General features: G+C 39.3%; 1 protein-coding gene across 1 annotated transcript in view; it reads left to right on the top strand.

Moving 5' to 3' along the window:
* The window catches only part of SIMC1 (SUMO interacting motifs containing 1), a 1791957-nt gene extending 1786553 nt beyond the window's left edge, over nt 1-5404 (top strand). The window contains exon 9 of the mRNA XM_044069369.1: nt 69-5404. Coding sequence (XP_043925304.1) covers nt 69-292 — 224 coding nt within the window. The 3' untranslated portion in view covers nt 293-5404. The remainder of the gene's footprint in view (nt 1-68) is intronic.
* The last annotated feature ends 9507 nt before the right edge of the window (nt 5405-14911 follow it).

The raw sequence follows: 14911 nt of genomic DNA, 5'->3' as shown, positions 1-14911 counted from the left end.
TGTCTTAGTGAATGCATTTACAACATATCTGTACATTTTAATGAGAGCTTTTCTTTTGTCTTCCAAAGGTCTTTTACGACTTTCAGTAACAGAACGAATGATGCACGTGAGTGCTGAAACTCTTCCTGCAAGGACTATGCACGAGGAAATAAGTGAAAGGGATATTCAAGAGTACTTCGACATTTTCTGTAATAAAGTATCAGAAGAACTTGGGGAAGAATTTCTTGTTCAGCTTCAACAGAAAATCAGTCTTCTGAAACTTTTAATGCAGAGTACTGTAATGAAGTATTAGTTTACTATTTTTGAGTAATTGTAGACCAAGGATACATCTGCCTACAATGCTCGGAGCAAGGTGCTGTAGTCCTAAGTATTCCCTGATCCAGTTCCAGTTCTTAAACAGTGTGCTGTCACTAATAAAGCAAGAGTAGAAGTAATGATATTCACATTTAGTTCTAATCTTCTATTCTGTGTGGGTTAAAGATTATGGCAGAACAACTAAGGTCCTGGTTCAAAGTTCATAGCGGTTGCTAGTTCTCTATTTAGCAGAGATGAATAATCTTTAGGTGTTTTAGTGCCTTTGTCATCTGAGGTCCTCTTTTAAAGTTAAGTGGTCCTACTTTAATGATAAGTGATTCAGTAAGTGGGGCTTTTTAATGTTTAGGGCAAAGTGTAATAAAAGAATTAGCATTCACTTAGCTAGCATGTAAAGAAGAACATAAGTCTTCAAGAAGGGACGAAGATAAAGACAGCTCTGGTAAATAGAATTAGATTTTTAAATCTAATTTTAGTAATTTCAGGCATAAAGTGGATAGTACTCGGTGAAAGCATTTTGAAATTCCTTCTATAGTGCACTATAGAAAACATAATTGTGTTTTCTTCATCTTAACATTTAATCCGAGCTGGGAATGAGATTGGAATCCTTATTAAATATGCCACAGCTACGCTGTTTACTAGACATGATGTGCATTAGGTATTTTTCCTCTTTGTTGCTCATAAGTCATACTGTCACATTATCTTGTGCATTATAAAATAATGTTTTCTCTTTTTTGAGTATTTATTGCACTGCAGAATGTAGGAGCAGTTATGTTGATAGTGTAACAGTATCTTAAATCATAACTTTTAACTGGTTTATTTTAAACACAAGACAACATTTGGATTTCATCAAGTAGAAATGTATTTCCCTAAAGACACCAGTTTACTTAAATGTGCATAGCTTTTTTAATTGTTTAGATGCCTGTAGTTATGCACTTAAATCTGTCTTGGTTGTTGTCTTATTCCTCTCACTGGTGATATAATATTTGTAGAATGCAGTAGATACCTATTTGAATGGTGTAAGAATATTTTTATTAATTTTGAGGGGGAAATTTTTAATTAAGTTAAGGGAGTTGCAATGGATGCAGCTTGTTAATATTACAGGAATGGGGTAAGAATATAAACCACTTTTGGGTCTTGATTCTACAAGCAGGCACGTTAGTTCTACATCTTGTAACACACAAATAGCAACTTCAGATATACCTTTTGAAAGAGTACTGGTCATCCAGTGTAATGAAATCTTCAATCAGGTTAAAAGAAGTGAGACTAATAACTAGAACATTTTAAAAAAACAATCCAACTGTGTTTAAAATAGTAGGGTTCTACGCTAGATTTGTTTTTAAGACTGCTATGAACTTTAAAAATATACTTGTAAAAGAGAATAGTGATATGGGCCCCAACCATAAAAGCCTGTAATTATAATGATACTGGGGGATGTGGTTCTTCCAAGCAGTGCTCATACATTTTGGTGGGTGAAGTATTAAGTCTTGATAGCAGCTTTAATACCAAAATACATTTACAAAAAGGGTAGTTGTGGGACTTTAGGTTTGGAGTGTATCACAAAGTGCTCAACTTGTGCTGGTTTCCATGTCAGAAAAACTGAGATGCCACTCAAGAAAAGAATTTATGATCACTATTACGGCATTAAGACAATAAATCTCAATAACGCTCCTTTTAAACGCACATTAATGTACTGGTTTTAAGGATTTAAAATCTCCCATACTAGAAAAGGTAGGTACGACATTAAGATAAAGAATCCCAATGATGCTCTTTTTAAACACGCATTAACATGTACTGCTTTTAAGGCGTTTGTCTGCCATACTAGAAGAGGTTGAAATTAACCCCAGGGGGGTGAATGGGAAACTAAACTAGAGTACAAGGAACTGTTTTGGCAGTCTAGTTTGAATGTTACCTCTCCCCCAATTTGAACAATGTTATCAATAAAACCTGTGTTAAAACTACATTCTGCCAAACTCTAATTTTCTATGGGAACACTTATTTATTATTCCCGTCCCATTTTTTGATGAGCATTTATTTTTGTTATGTTAATATCTTCATTTTGTGGGTTTTTTTAAGATATATACGTTTATAGATAAACTAGGGAATATTTTTTTTATGATTTTTTTAATTTTTTACATGTGTTAGAACTGTGCTTGCAGTTTTAATTCAAGTGATTGTATTTACTTATTGAATTTGAAAGTAGTTGATCAACTGTATATTTGATTTAAATGGCTAAGAGTATACATTTTATAACAGTTGTACTGGTTTTTAATAGCATTGGCCCTTTAATAATATGGATCTGTGTCAGCTGCTGATGACATAAAAGGAAATGAGGTAGGTAAGTTGGTATTCTGATAAAGTCTCAGGTTAGGGACAAAAGTGCTAAATCTTTTTTTAAAGAACATAATGCTTCAAGAAGGGAAGAGGATAAAGACAGCTCTGATAAATAAAATAGTCTTTTAAATGTAATTTAGTACTTTTCGGGCATAAAATGAATAGTACTTAATTGTGTTTTCTCTATATGAACACTTCATCTGAGATGGTAGTAAGATTGGGGTCCTTATTAAATGTACCACAGCTGCACTGTTTACCAGACATGATGTGCATTAAGTATCTCTCCTCTGTGTTGCTCATATTGTCATACTGTCTTGTGCATCATAAAAGAGCAGTTTCTCTTTTTTGATATTTACTGCACTGCAAAATGTGGAAGCAGTTGTATTGATAATGTAACAGTTTTTTAAGTCATAACTTTTAACTGGTTTATTTCACAAGACTACATTTGGATTTAATCAGGTAGAAGCTTATTTCTCTAAAGATACCAGTTTACATAAATGTGAGTAGAATTGCACAGAATGTGGTCAGACATAGATTTTTTTACTTGCTTAGATTCTTATAGTAGTAGTGCAATTAAATTAAATCTGTCTTGGTTGCTGTCTTATTCCTCTCACTGGTGATATAACATTTATACAATGTAATAGATACCTGTTTAAATGGTGTAAGAATGTCAGTCATTTGCTCTGGCTGAGTTGTTGCAGGGCATTTCAGATTAGAAATGTGCTTATTCCCTGTCTTGAGTTATGCAATATGATTTTTTCCAGCATTAGTATTACTATCATTATTATGAGAATGCATCCACAGTGCAAATATATCAGCAACTGCATTGTTTACATCCATATATTTGAAGCTTTCAGCCTAGATTTGAAAGAAACACTGTTTGTGTACCAAGGTTTGAAACCTATATCTGTCTAAAACTGTGCCATTGTTTGTACCACCAAGTTATTTTGTTACACAGAACTGTAAAACCCCAGACATATTTTGATTAACGAAGCAAAAAAAAAAACATGAGCATTCCCTCCGTGTCTAGTGGGTTGCTGTAGAGAGTCTTTACCATGCTTGTTAAGGATTCATTCAAATAATGTTTTAGTGATAATTTACCAACAGAAGATAATTACAAGATCTTTACTTAAATGATTTCTAGTGATCTTTCCTCAGTCTTCCTAAACATGTTCATTAATATAGAGATTCATATTCATCATTGCTGCAGTCATTTTAGCTATATGGGTTATATCCTGCCAGGGATATAACAGCTGGACCACTTCCAAAGCTTCATGGCACCTTCCTCATACCCAAACAGCTCGAGCAGAGCTGACTAAAAAGACAGGTTTCAGTGCCATGCCCATCAGAGCTTTCCTGCCATTGAAGAGATCATCCCTGTCCGGGCTTTCAAAGATCGATGGTTGCCTTATGCTCTTCCTTTGCTGGGCAGATCAGTTTGTTTTGGAGAAAATCCTTCCACATTAAAAATGTCATTTTGTTGTACTTTCCTGTTTAGGAAAGTTATTTATAAGCTAAGAGTTTATTGTTTAACAGTCAGGAGACTTAAGTTTACTTCTAAATGGGAGCACTCTTTTTACCTGTCAGTTTAAAGTAATTGAAAAAACTTTTTTTTTCCTGAGGAGAAATTGTTTATTTTACTTTTGGGGGATGGCAATGTGTTTTAAAGTGCTTTTTTACCATGTTTTTTATGTGAAAAGGGAGACTTTTAAAGACTTTACATTTTGCAGACTTTTGCTGTTTGCTTTCTCCAGGAAAGAGGCACCATTGTCTTCCTGACCATGGTCCTTCTTCCAGCCACAGCAGCCTTTGCCACGTAGGAGGCCAGCAGCTTGCCTCATTTGCAAGTGAGTGACCCTGCTGTGGCCATAGCTTATTCTTCAGACGACTCATCTTTCATCCCATATCCCTCTGTTGTAGCAACCACACCCTCTGCAGCTGTCAGGGTCCCTTCAGTGGACAAGGGAGAGTCACTCTGGTTGGCCCTGGGAGAGGGAAGACTTCCCTGTTTGGTCAGAATATTGTGTCCATCCTTGGGAAGCTGCTGCTTTGCCATTAATAACACTGTTAACTCCATTTTTCCTGTAAAAAAAAAAAAACAGAAAACTAAACCTACTCCTCATATTGCCTTAGACAGGGACAGGAGTAGTTTACTGTGTCTGCAGAGGTTTTAATACAGGCTGTTGATCCTGCTTATGAGGTGGTTTCTGGTAAAAGAAAGAGGTTACCTCTTTTCCTGAAAAGACAAAAGATTTTGAATCTGGACAGGTAGATGAAGGGACAGATATGGGGTTTTCACCTCTGTTTTCTGATTCTCCATGTGGGGGTTTCTTTCCCTGAGACTGTTTTCAGAATATGGCAGTGTTTTCGGTGGCAGAGCATTGAGGTATCTCATTTCCTTAGAAAACACTATGCATTGCTACAGATGGAATTTTCAGAACCTTCACCCATTCCCCCAGTACTGTCAGCTCTGGAGGATGTGTGTATGTCACTGTCTGCAGTTTTCTAGATAGCCAGCCTGCTGTTCCTAAAAAGGCAGGTAGAATGTCTAAAGTTCCTCATACGTTTTTATACACTCTTCCAAAACCTGACCCAGCAGCTGTAGCATTAGTTAATCCTACTGCTGCTAAACATTTGGTTAATTCCAATCCTACTCTTTCTGACAAGAATGTGAAGATTGTTGATAATTACAAGAAAAAACTGTATGCTTCTGCAACTTCAGTTTTTCAGAATTTTAAATTGTCGGGCTCATATTGTAAAGTATATTGTAATTGTCAAAGTATGAGAAATGTTTTAGTTGCAGTTTCTTCTTGTGATAAAAAAATCTGATCTAAATAATTTAGTTTTGTCCATTGCACAAGTCACAACTCATTGTTTAGATTGCGTGTATGACTCAGTTGATGCTTCTTCCTGTGCTATAGCCACTGGTACTGTTTTTAGGAAGTTTGCCTGGATGCATTCTCAGAACATCCCACAAAGTGTGAACAATGAGATTTTAATTTCTCCTTTTAACAGAGATTTAGTTTTTGGTCCCTGTGCTGCAAAGGTTAAGAAAAAGTGTGATGAGATGGGTAAGATGGAACAGGGAATCTCATAAGATTTTTCAGTCCTCCTTTTCAAAATTTTCTAAGGGATTCTCTAACTCCTCATACAGTTTTGGCAAAAAATAAGTAAATAGCCTCAACAAAATGCAGGTAAACAGATATTTAAGAAGAAATGACAAGGGGAACCCAAAATGAATTCAGCCCCCCCCCCAAACCAAGGACAGTCCAGTAAGTCAGAATGACTATTTAAGGGACCTTGTCCCGCCTTCACACCCTGAATGCTCCTTTTCCCTTCTGGAGGACTCTCCACTTTTCTGTTTGGCAACAGATAGTTTCAGACAAATGAGTTTGGTTAGTGGGAGGAAATCCTCCCTTTTCAGGGACAAGTCCCCATCCACCAGACCAGACTGTTTTTATTTTCCCCTATCCTTCAACACATGCCATCTAAGGGAGTGATATAACCAGTTCCTTCTTCCCAGGTTGGGACAGATTTTTTATTCAAGTATGTTTTTAGACGCAAAGAAAGAAAATGCATGGAGGCCATTTATGGATCTTTCCTTTCAAAACCTGTTTGTATTAATTACAGAGTTCAAAATTATGTCTCTTCACAACCTGTTACATCTTTTTCCTCCTCTTTCAAGTTTCTTGGTAACACTAGATTTAAAAGATGCTCATCGCCGCATCCATTTTCATCCAGATTTAAGGTGTTTTGTAAGGTTTTGTGTGTCTGGATCCACATTATCAGTTCTCTGCTTTACCATTTGGACTATTGGAGTATCCACTGCACCAAGACTGTTCATAAAGTTTCTAGCTCCAGTTATATCTCATTGTAGGCTGCAGGAAGGAATCCATATTTTTCCATGTCTGGAAGACTTGCATATCTTTGCAGAGTCTTTTCCAAAGTGTTGGGAATCTCTCACTTGGGTGAATGATCTCTTCCACAAGCTGGGATTCCAAGAAGACATTCAAAAGTCTTTTTTGACTCCTTCACATAGGATTGTGTTTCTGGGATTTCAGCTAGACACCTCAGTTCAAAGAACTTTTCTTCCACAAGAAAACATTAGATCAATATTTAGATTTATTTCTAAGGTTTTTTGCTCAGACTTTGGTCACTGCAAGGGAGTACCTCAGAATTTTGGGTCTCATGGCATTTATGATTTTCGTGATACCCCTGGGTAGACTCCACATGAGAAAGATACGCTAGTATCTGAAGTCTTCTTGGTCTCACCAGCAGCATCCTTTTCCTTTTCAAATCCCAGTGTTGGGGGTTGTCAGTAGAGAAATTACTGAGTAGAGACAGCAAATGGGTTGTCAGTAGAGAAATTACTGAGTAGAGAGAGCAAATATCTCCAAACCCAGGTCACCCCTTCTCTCTCTCAACTCCAAAACAGTCAGTTACCACAGATACCTCAAACTGCTTGGGGAGCCAATTGTGGAGGGATACAAATGCAAGGTGTGTGGGACACCAAGGACAGGTGCAAGCACATAAATATAAAAATGATTACCCTCATAAAGGCACTCAGCTCCCTGAATCAATCTTTGGTCCCCTAAACTTCAAATTCTTACAAGACAATATCACTGTCATGTGGTATATCAACAAGCAAGGGGGAAACCAGGTCATACTCCCTTTGCAGATGAGTCAAGTTAGCTTGTGATATAGATTTCACATCACATTGTCACTCTACAGGCATCTTGTATCCTGTCATAGCAAAATTGCATAGTTGACAAGCTGTGCAGGGCAAGGACAAACCCTCAGAAATTGAAACTTTATTTCAGGGGGGGGGTCTTCCTCGATTTGATCCATCTGTGGGGAGTTCTTCAACTAGACCTGTTTGCCTCCTTTCTGAAGATCAGCTCACAACATTCTGCTTCTGGCCTCCATGCAAGAAGGCAGATGTCTTTTCTTTTCCTTTGAACAGCAATGTTCCTTTATGCTTTCCAGCCCTTTCCACTGATATCCAGGGTACTTCTGAAGATTCTGAAGGAATCTCCCAAGATTGTGGTGAGTCGCTTCTAGCCCAGGCAGCAGAGATTCACCTTTTTTGGAAATGGCCAGGGGCAATTACCATAAGCCTCCTTGCAGAGTTTTCACACAAGATCAAAGGTGCTTGATACATCCACACCCCCAATCAACTTCACCTGCCTGCATGTTTGCTACATCCACACCCCAGTCAACTTCAGCTGCTTGCCTGCCTTAATTTCCTTTATAAACCTGTTTACTGTGGACATGCAGCAGGTATTAATGAAGACAAGGAAGCCTATTACTAGAACAATACTATATTTGCAAATGGAAAAGGTTTTCTAGTTGGTGCCAACAGCATAACCAGCACTCATTCAGGGCTGGTTGCCCACTGGTTTTATAATCTTTGTGTAAGTTACTCTCCTATAACCTTTCTTATTCCTCCATCGAGGCTCATTTAATGGCTATTTCAGCATGCCTGCCCATGGAGCCTCCTTTTTTAATGTATTCATATGTCAACATATTTTAGAAAGGTATTTTCAAGTTGGCTGCACATTGAGTCACAGCTTAATTATAGCTCTCCCAGTGTGAAAACAGAAACTCAGAAAAGAGAGACAGTAAATTTGTCTTTTTGGGTAGAAGTCATTTACTGGCTAGTAAGTATACTGCCTGGATACAAGCAGAGAAGAAATGTAGAGAACCTGAAAGAAAATCAAATTCAGAATATATTAACACTTGTGGGAATTTTTTTCCACTTTTATACTTATTTTTAAAATACATCATAACTTTTCTTGTGGCTATTGACACATTTGATCATTTGCATTTATATGTAATTATGGTGGCTTTAAAATTCAATATTTGGAGCATCAGAGGTTTACCATTGATGGCAGGTATGAATAGTAGATACCAAATTTGTTGAACATTTTGGCTGCTTCTTAGTTAAAAATTTCAAAGTGTAATTATGTGCTTTTTAAAGGGGAGCCGCTAGGGGGCGCATTTGAGTGGAGTAGTGATGTATTTATAGTGAGACAAATGTGTGGTGCAGTTTGTTTTTCTGAGGAAGTTGGTGCAGAGCGCCAACGAAAAGCTTGTTTTTAAGCTTAATAAAATTTCAATTTGTTTTTTTCGTTTATTGGCGTTCTTGTTTACAACATAACCTGTGGATTATAAAGAACTTTGCACACATCTATCTGAATCCAGGAGTTTAAAGGCGCTGGACCTGCAAGGGTGGTTTTTTCACCAGTTTGTTTTTTGTTTTTTGAATTTTTAGAAGGTTTATGTCTTCCACCATGCAGGAAGCCAGTGGCAGTTCAGATTCAGGCGACTTAACTATACTTATTAACCTCCTAACTGAGAAAGTGGATCATCTTTCACAGCGAATTGATGGGCTTTCACAAAGCGTTTCTTCGGTGCACCCCTCCAGTGGATTATCGACGGAAACTCCAGCTTTGTTACCGGCTAGTGGAACTGGAACTGACTCGAGAGTTGTTACCATCGGCAACAAAGCTTTACATAATACCGATAGCAGTGGTAAGCCTAAGGGCATTTTGGGAGGCCATACAAATTCAGGTGAGAATATTGGAGCCTCTCCAGCTATTCTCGGTGAAACGGAGGCACCGAGGAGGGGCTATGTTGAATTAAACTTGAACAATTGGTTGAATCGCCCCTTCAGTTTTCCTACTGGGGAAGACATCAGCAATATTGACATTCAAACTGAAGGATTGTCCGATTTACATACTAAGCTCAACAATTTCGTCCAAAAATAACTGAGGTTAAGGAAGTTACAACTTGAGGTATCCTACTTTGGGGAATGCCGACGTGCGAAGATTGTTCCAAAGGGGCTTCGCTCGTGGCAATACCCTACAGGTTTGGAAGATGGGTCGAAATTCCACCTTGACCTCTTGGCACTTTTTGATAGACATGGGAATGAATTGATCAACTTAATCTGCGCCCACTATCAGAAAGTTATTAATCAATTAACCATGGAACTTTCCAACTTAGATGAGGAAATTAAATCAGATACTCATTTTTTCAGATATCGTTATAAATACGAAAGAGTCTTTTCCAGTATCGACCAACACATTTCCAAGACCACTATTACTAAAGTAAAGAAACTCCAGAGGGACATAAAAGCCTATAAAAATGGGGTAGCCTACCCCAAACCCCCTAAATTTCAAGGGAATTTTCTAGGGAATAGCAGAACCACCATGGGGTTGCTATCCGGCCCCGAGATCAATGGCCAACCTATGCACCCCCGTGAACCGGAGAATGGATCCCTATTGAGGCGAACAAACCAGAGAATTTCAACGGAATGTGTTACGAGTATTGGGTCAGGTGCGAGCCAGGAAGAGCTGACTCTTGACAACTATGATGAAAATTTTCAAGTCCGAGCCTCATCCCCCCAGCCACAGTTGGGTCGGATGACGAGGAACAAATACAAAACCAGGAGGAACTGAGAGATCATGGTCTAGCTATTCCTTTAGTATCCTCAACGCAACCTTTGGAAATACTTTACAATACGGGTAATATAATTTTTCACAGTTTGTTTTTTCTCAGCCTTTGGTGGATGTTCTGGCTAAAGGATTAACTTTTCTACCCTCCTGTAGAGCTGGTGTTGGGAGGGCTATATTGGACCTGAAACTTTTTGTGAGAAAGTTGAACCTGTCACTGTTGTTGGGTGATTCCCAAAAATGCAAGAACCCTTACCACATACCAAGTACTTTTAATCCGCCATTACTCCCAGCTGTCGGAATTTTCGAACAATTGTGTGATCTTGACATCCGCCACCTCCTCAATTCAAGGCACCAGGCTCATTTTAATATTACTAAGGAGGAGAGGGCCTTGTTAGAGGCATTCAGGTTTGCATCAGTTAGACTTGTGCAACCCAACAAGGGAAGGGGATTGGTGGCTATGGATATGAATGACTACAATGACAGGATGTTGGCTATCCTATCTTCTGATACTTGCCAGGAGGTTTCTAAGAATTAATTGAATCTTTGCTTGTGCCACATCCGGTCATTTTTCGAGGAGATGTTCATCAATAGCATTATTGATGTGGATGTATATAATTTTGTTTCTGTGGCATCACCTAAAATTCCAGTCTTGTTTGGGAACCCCAAGATACACAAGAACATCTATGATCCACCTATGCGGCAACTGGTCAGTGCCAGAGGAAGCATTACGTATGCAGCGGCCAAGGTGGTGGACGAAATTCTCAAGAAGTACGTGGAGAGAGTTCAATACATTTCGAGAGATTCTTGGGTGGAAAAAGTGGGTTCTGTTCCATTTAATGCTGATTGTATTCTCTTGACCATTGACGTTGACCTGTACTCATCTATCCCCCATTTGGAGGCGGTTGAGTGGATCCAATTGGAAATGGTTTTTCACCATGCTCCAATAGAAGAAGTTACGATGGTCAGCGAACTATTGGAGGTCATTCTTACCAGCAACCTTTTTACATTCAATAACCGGTGGTTCCACCAATTGATTGGGGTCCCTATGGGATCGCCCTGTGGAGCCAGTGTGGCCAATTTAGTTATGGCCCACTGGGAGAGGGTCTTTGTTTTATCTAATTCTTTGGTCCAAGAGAAAGTAGCGTTATACACTAGGTTTTTGGATGACATTTTTGTCATCTTCAATGGTACTCTAGATGATGTTAATAACTTCGTGTCGTTTTTTAACGGCTCCACAGAATTTTTGAAATTCACATCTGAGTTTGCCATTGACAAGATTACCTACTTGGATGTGGAACTAGAGAAAGATAGGAGCCTAAATCTCTTTGTGGCCAGCATACATCGGAAGCCAACTTTCTAGAACTCTTATCTACATTTTGACAGTGAACACCCATTACACCAAAAGAGGGCTATCGTGAAAGGCCAATTTGTTCGAGCAGCCCGTATGACATCAGGAGATAAGAAATTTCACGAGGAGTGCAAGTTCATCTTTGGCATGTTCATCAGTAGAGGGTACCCCGCCAATTTTGTCGCAGAATTGAGTTTGGAAGTGCAGGGGAAGAGGGCCAATGGCCACTTCCGCCCCATTTTGGGGAATATGGAGGATGGGTCTTTAGGTTTACCTCATCTCGCCAGGGAGTCTGATACTTTCAATTGTTCTCTTGTAATTTCATTCAACTTGGATGCAATGGACATTGTGTCCATTATAAAGAAAAATTGGCGCTTATTAACCACCGAGTCAATAGGAGCATTTGGACTATTATCGCCCCCTAAGGTTACTTTTAGGAGGGGCCTTGACATCAAAAACATCCTGGAGTCCAAAGTTGCTGGTGCTTCCCCCAGATCTGGGATGTTCAAATGTAACATGTGCAGGTACTGAAGATATACTAAAGCAAGTTCAGCTTTTTCCATCAGGGACAAGAAGTATGTCATACAAGGAAGATTCAGTTGTGCCAGTAATCAGGTGGTATATTTAGCCCAGTGTTCAGTCTGCCCAGGTTTCTACATCAGCAAGACTGATAGGAAACTACAGGAATGAACAGGAACGAGTATACGAGCACTTATATGCCATCAGGAAGGGGAAGGTCGACAACGCTCTGGCCAAACATATATTAGATAATCCAGGTCACGAATTTTCGTTTAGTCATCGATCAGCTAAACCAAGAGTTTATGGGGGGACCCGATTCTTTAAGACTTGAATGCAAGGAGTTGATGTGGCAACTTAAGTTGGAAGCTTACCATTTACCTGGACTTAACAGTATGCTTTCCATCAGTTGCTTCCTCAAATTGAGAAGCCTAGTGAGGTGAAGTCCCCTGAAGTGACTTAATGCCATCTGGGAACATATTTCTGGGTTTTACCATTTTTTATTTCATTTCTGTGTTCACTATTTATTGTTTATATTAATGTTTATATTAACACTTGTGGGAATTTTTTTCCACTTTTATACTTATTTTTAAAATACATCATAACTTTTCTTGTGGCTATTGACACATTTGATCATTTGCATTTATATGTAATTATGTTGGCTTTAAAATTCAATATTTGGAGCATCAGAGGTTTACCAGCATTGATGGCAGGTATGAGTAGTAGATACCAAATTGTTGAACATTTTGGCCGCTTCTTAGTTAAAAATTTCAAAGTGTAATTATGTGCTTTTTAAATGGGAGCCACTAGGGGGCGTATTTGAGTGGAGTAGTGATGTATTTATAGTGAGACAAATGTGTGGTGTAGTTTGTTTTTCTGAGGAAGTTGGTGCAGAGCACCGACGAAAAGCTTGTTTTTAAGCTTAATAAAATTTCAATTTGTTTTTTTCGTTTATTGGCGTTCTTGTTTACAACATAACCTGTGGATTTTAAAGAACTTTGCACACATCTATTTGAATCCAGGAGTTTAAAGGCGCTGGACCTGCAAGGGTGTTTTTTTCACCAGTTTGTTTTTTGAATTGAGGAATTGATGTCAGATCTTGGCTCTTTTTTAAAAATGGGTTGTGGCTGTTACTTTTTTGTCTGATGAAGTCTTGATATTATCCAAGGCAAGCGCTTACAATAAATTGGATTCTATCTGCTTCCCTGCCTTGGTGTATTCTTTTGTTTTAAAGTGTTTGTTCTTCACTTTTGTGAGCATTACATGAATACTAAAGTAAACAGGTGTCACTTTTTTCTTATTTCTCCTTCTTTAGCTTTAAGAAATATAGGCACTGTAATGTAAAAAGAGTAGAAAGCCTCAACAAAAGCATGTTTAAGATTGTAGGCTGTAAACTTGGGGTGTCAAGGTGAGAGACAGGTTGTAAAAGTATACAAATCATGACATAAGTAAAATTTATATGCTTTTCCTTACCTTTGCATATGAAAATGACTGGATTAAGGCCCTTGTCTTGATCTAACAGTGAGCTTTAAGTGGAAACAGTTAAATAAAAGAACTCTTGAATGTAAGGAAAAGTTTTCCTTTAGCAAATAAATGTTCACAGTCCAACATGAGAAGCTTGTGGGTGAAAGGAACTGTGTATCTGGTTCTCATGTTTCTGTGGGAACAAGCTGATGAGAGGGCAATTAAAACAGTATACTTTGTTTCTTTTCATAGTTAAAAGATGATGTTAAGTTGTCAATCTCGCCTTCATTCTTGCTTGATGGGTTCGGAGCCGATCCCTCGGCTCCACGGCACTTGGCTGCTAAGCTCGAGAGTCACTTTTACCAGCTCGAGGCAGCCCCATATCCCATGATGCAAGGCGGTAAGTACCCAGATCTCGTTTGCCGCTTAGCATGAGGTCCTCCTTTACCAGCTCCTGGTAAGTGATTTACTAATTCACTATTTTTGCCCCTTTTTACTTAAAAACCCTTATTGTTAGTTTTATTTAGTTTTAAACTGTTTCTGACAGAAATTTGTCTGTCTCTTATTATTTTTAGTCAGACTTTACCCTTCCCATCCCCCCTGTTAGGGTGTGTGTGTGTGTGTTGGTAGTTATACCTTTTGGTATATTTAATTTAAATTTCTTTGACTGGTGTGTGTGTGTGTTGTGTTACACCATGTCAAAAGAAAGGGTCTCAGGCTTTTAAGAAGTGTGACTCGTGCTGTCAGAAGATGTCTCTGACAGACGGTCACACTTCTTGCCTTTGCCTGGGGCCTCTTCACCTGCAGGACTCCTGTGTTATTGTCATTCTTTCAGAGAGTTCTGCAGGAAAGAAACAAAATTAATACTCAGGGGCCTTCTTAAGCCGGAGGCTCTCCGGCTAAGTCGGCTCCATCTAAGACTGCCAAGTCTTCCAAGGCCCAGGCTTCTGTGTCAAAGCCTGCGGCCTCGGCCCGACTTCGTTCTGAGTCGAGATCGTCGGCTGGAGCCGATTCTGGCTTAACCAAGCCTTGGCACCGATGGCTATCGGTGCGATTCTGCATCGACCACTTGGTGTCGGCTCCGATCGGCTCCGACCACCATGTGGCACAGGCATGGGTGTCGGCTCGATCGGCTCCGACACCGTTACTTTTGTGGCTGTATCGGCTCTGGCTGGAGCCGATGCATCGAGGCACCTGTCGGCTCCGATAAGTTGGCTCCGACAGGTTCAATAGTTTCATCGGTTCCGATGGCTCCTTCGAGGAAAATTGAGGTCTCCTTCCTTGGAGCCGATACTTCGGCTCCGGCTTCACCTCTCCTCTCGGAACGGAGCCATGAAGCCGATCTTCAAGGTCATCCAGGCTTTCGGACCATGACCCAGAGAGAGTGGTCAGTAGATTACTTAAGTCACAGGCACTGGCCCAAATGTTACATAGTCCGTCTCAACAGGCGACTATTGGTCCACACCCCGTTACAGTTCCT

The sequence above is a fragment of the Protopterus annectens genome, chromosome 4.part0 (assembly GCF_019279795.1).
Source record: "Protopterus annectens isolate FY-2018-M chromosome 4.part0, PAN1.0, whole genome shotgun sequence".
Lineage (NCBI taxonomy): Eukaryota > Metazoa > Chordata > Ceratodontiformes > Protopteridae > Protopterus > Protopterus annectens.
This window is presented reverse-complemented; position numbering and strand designations above follow the sequence as displayed.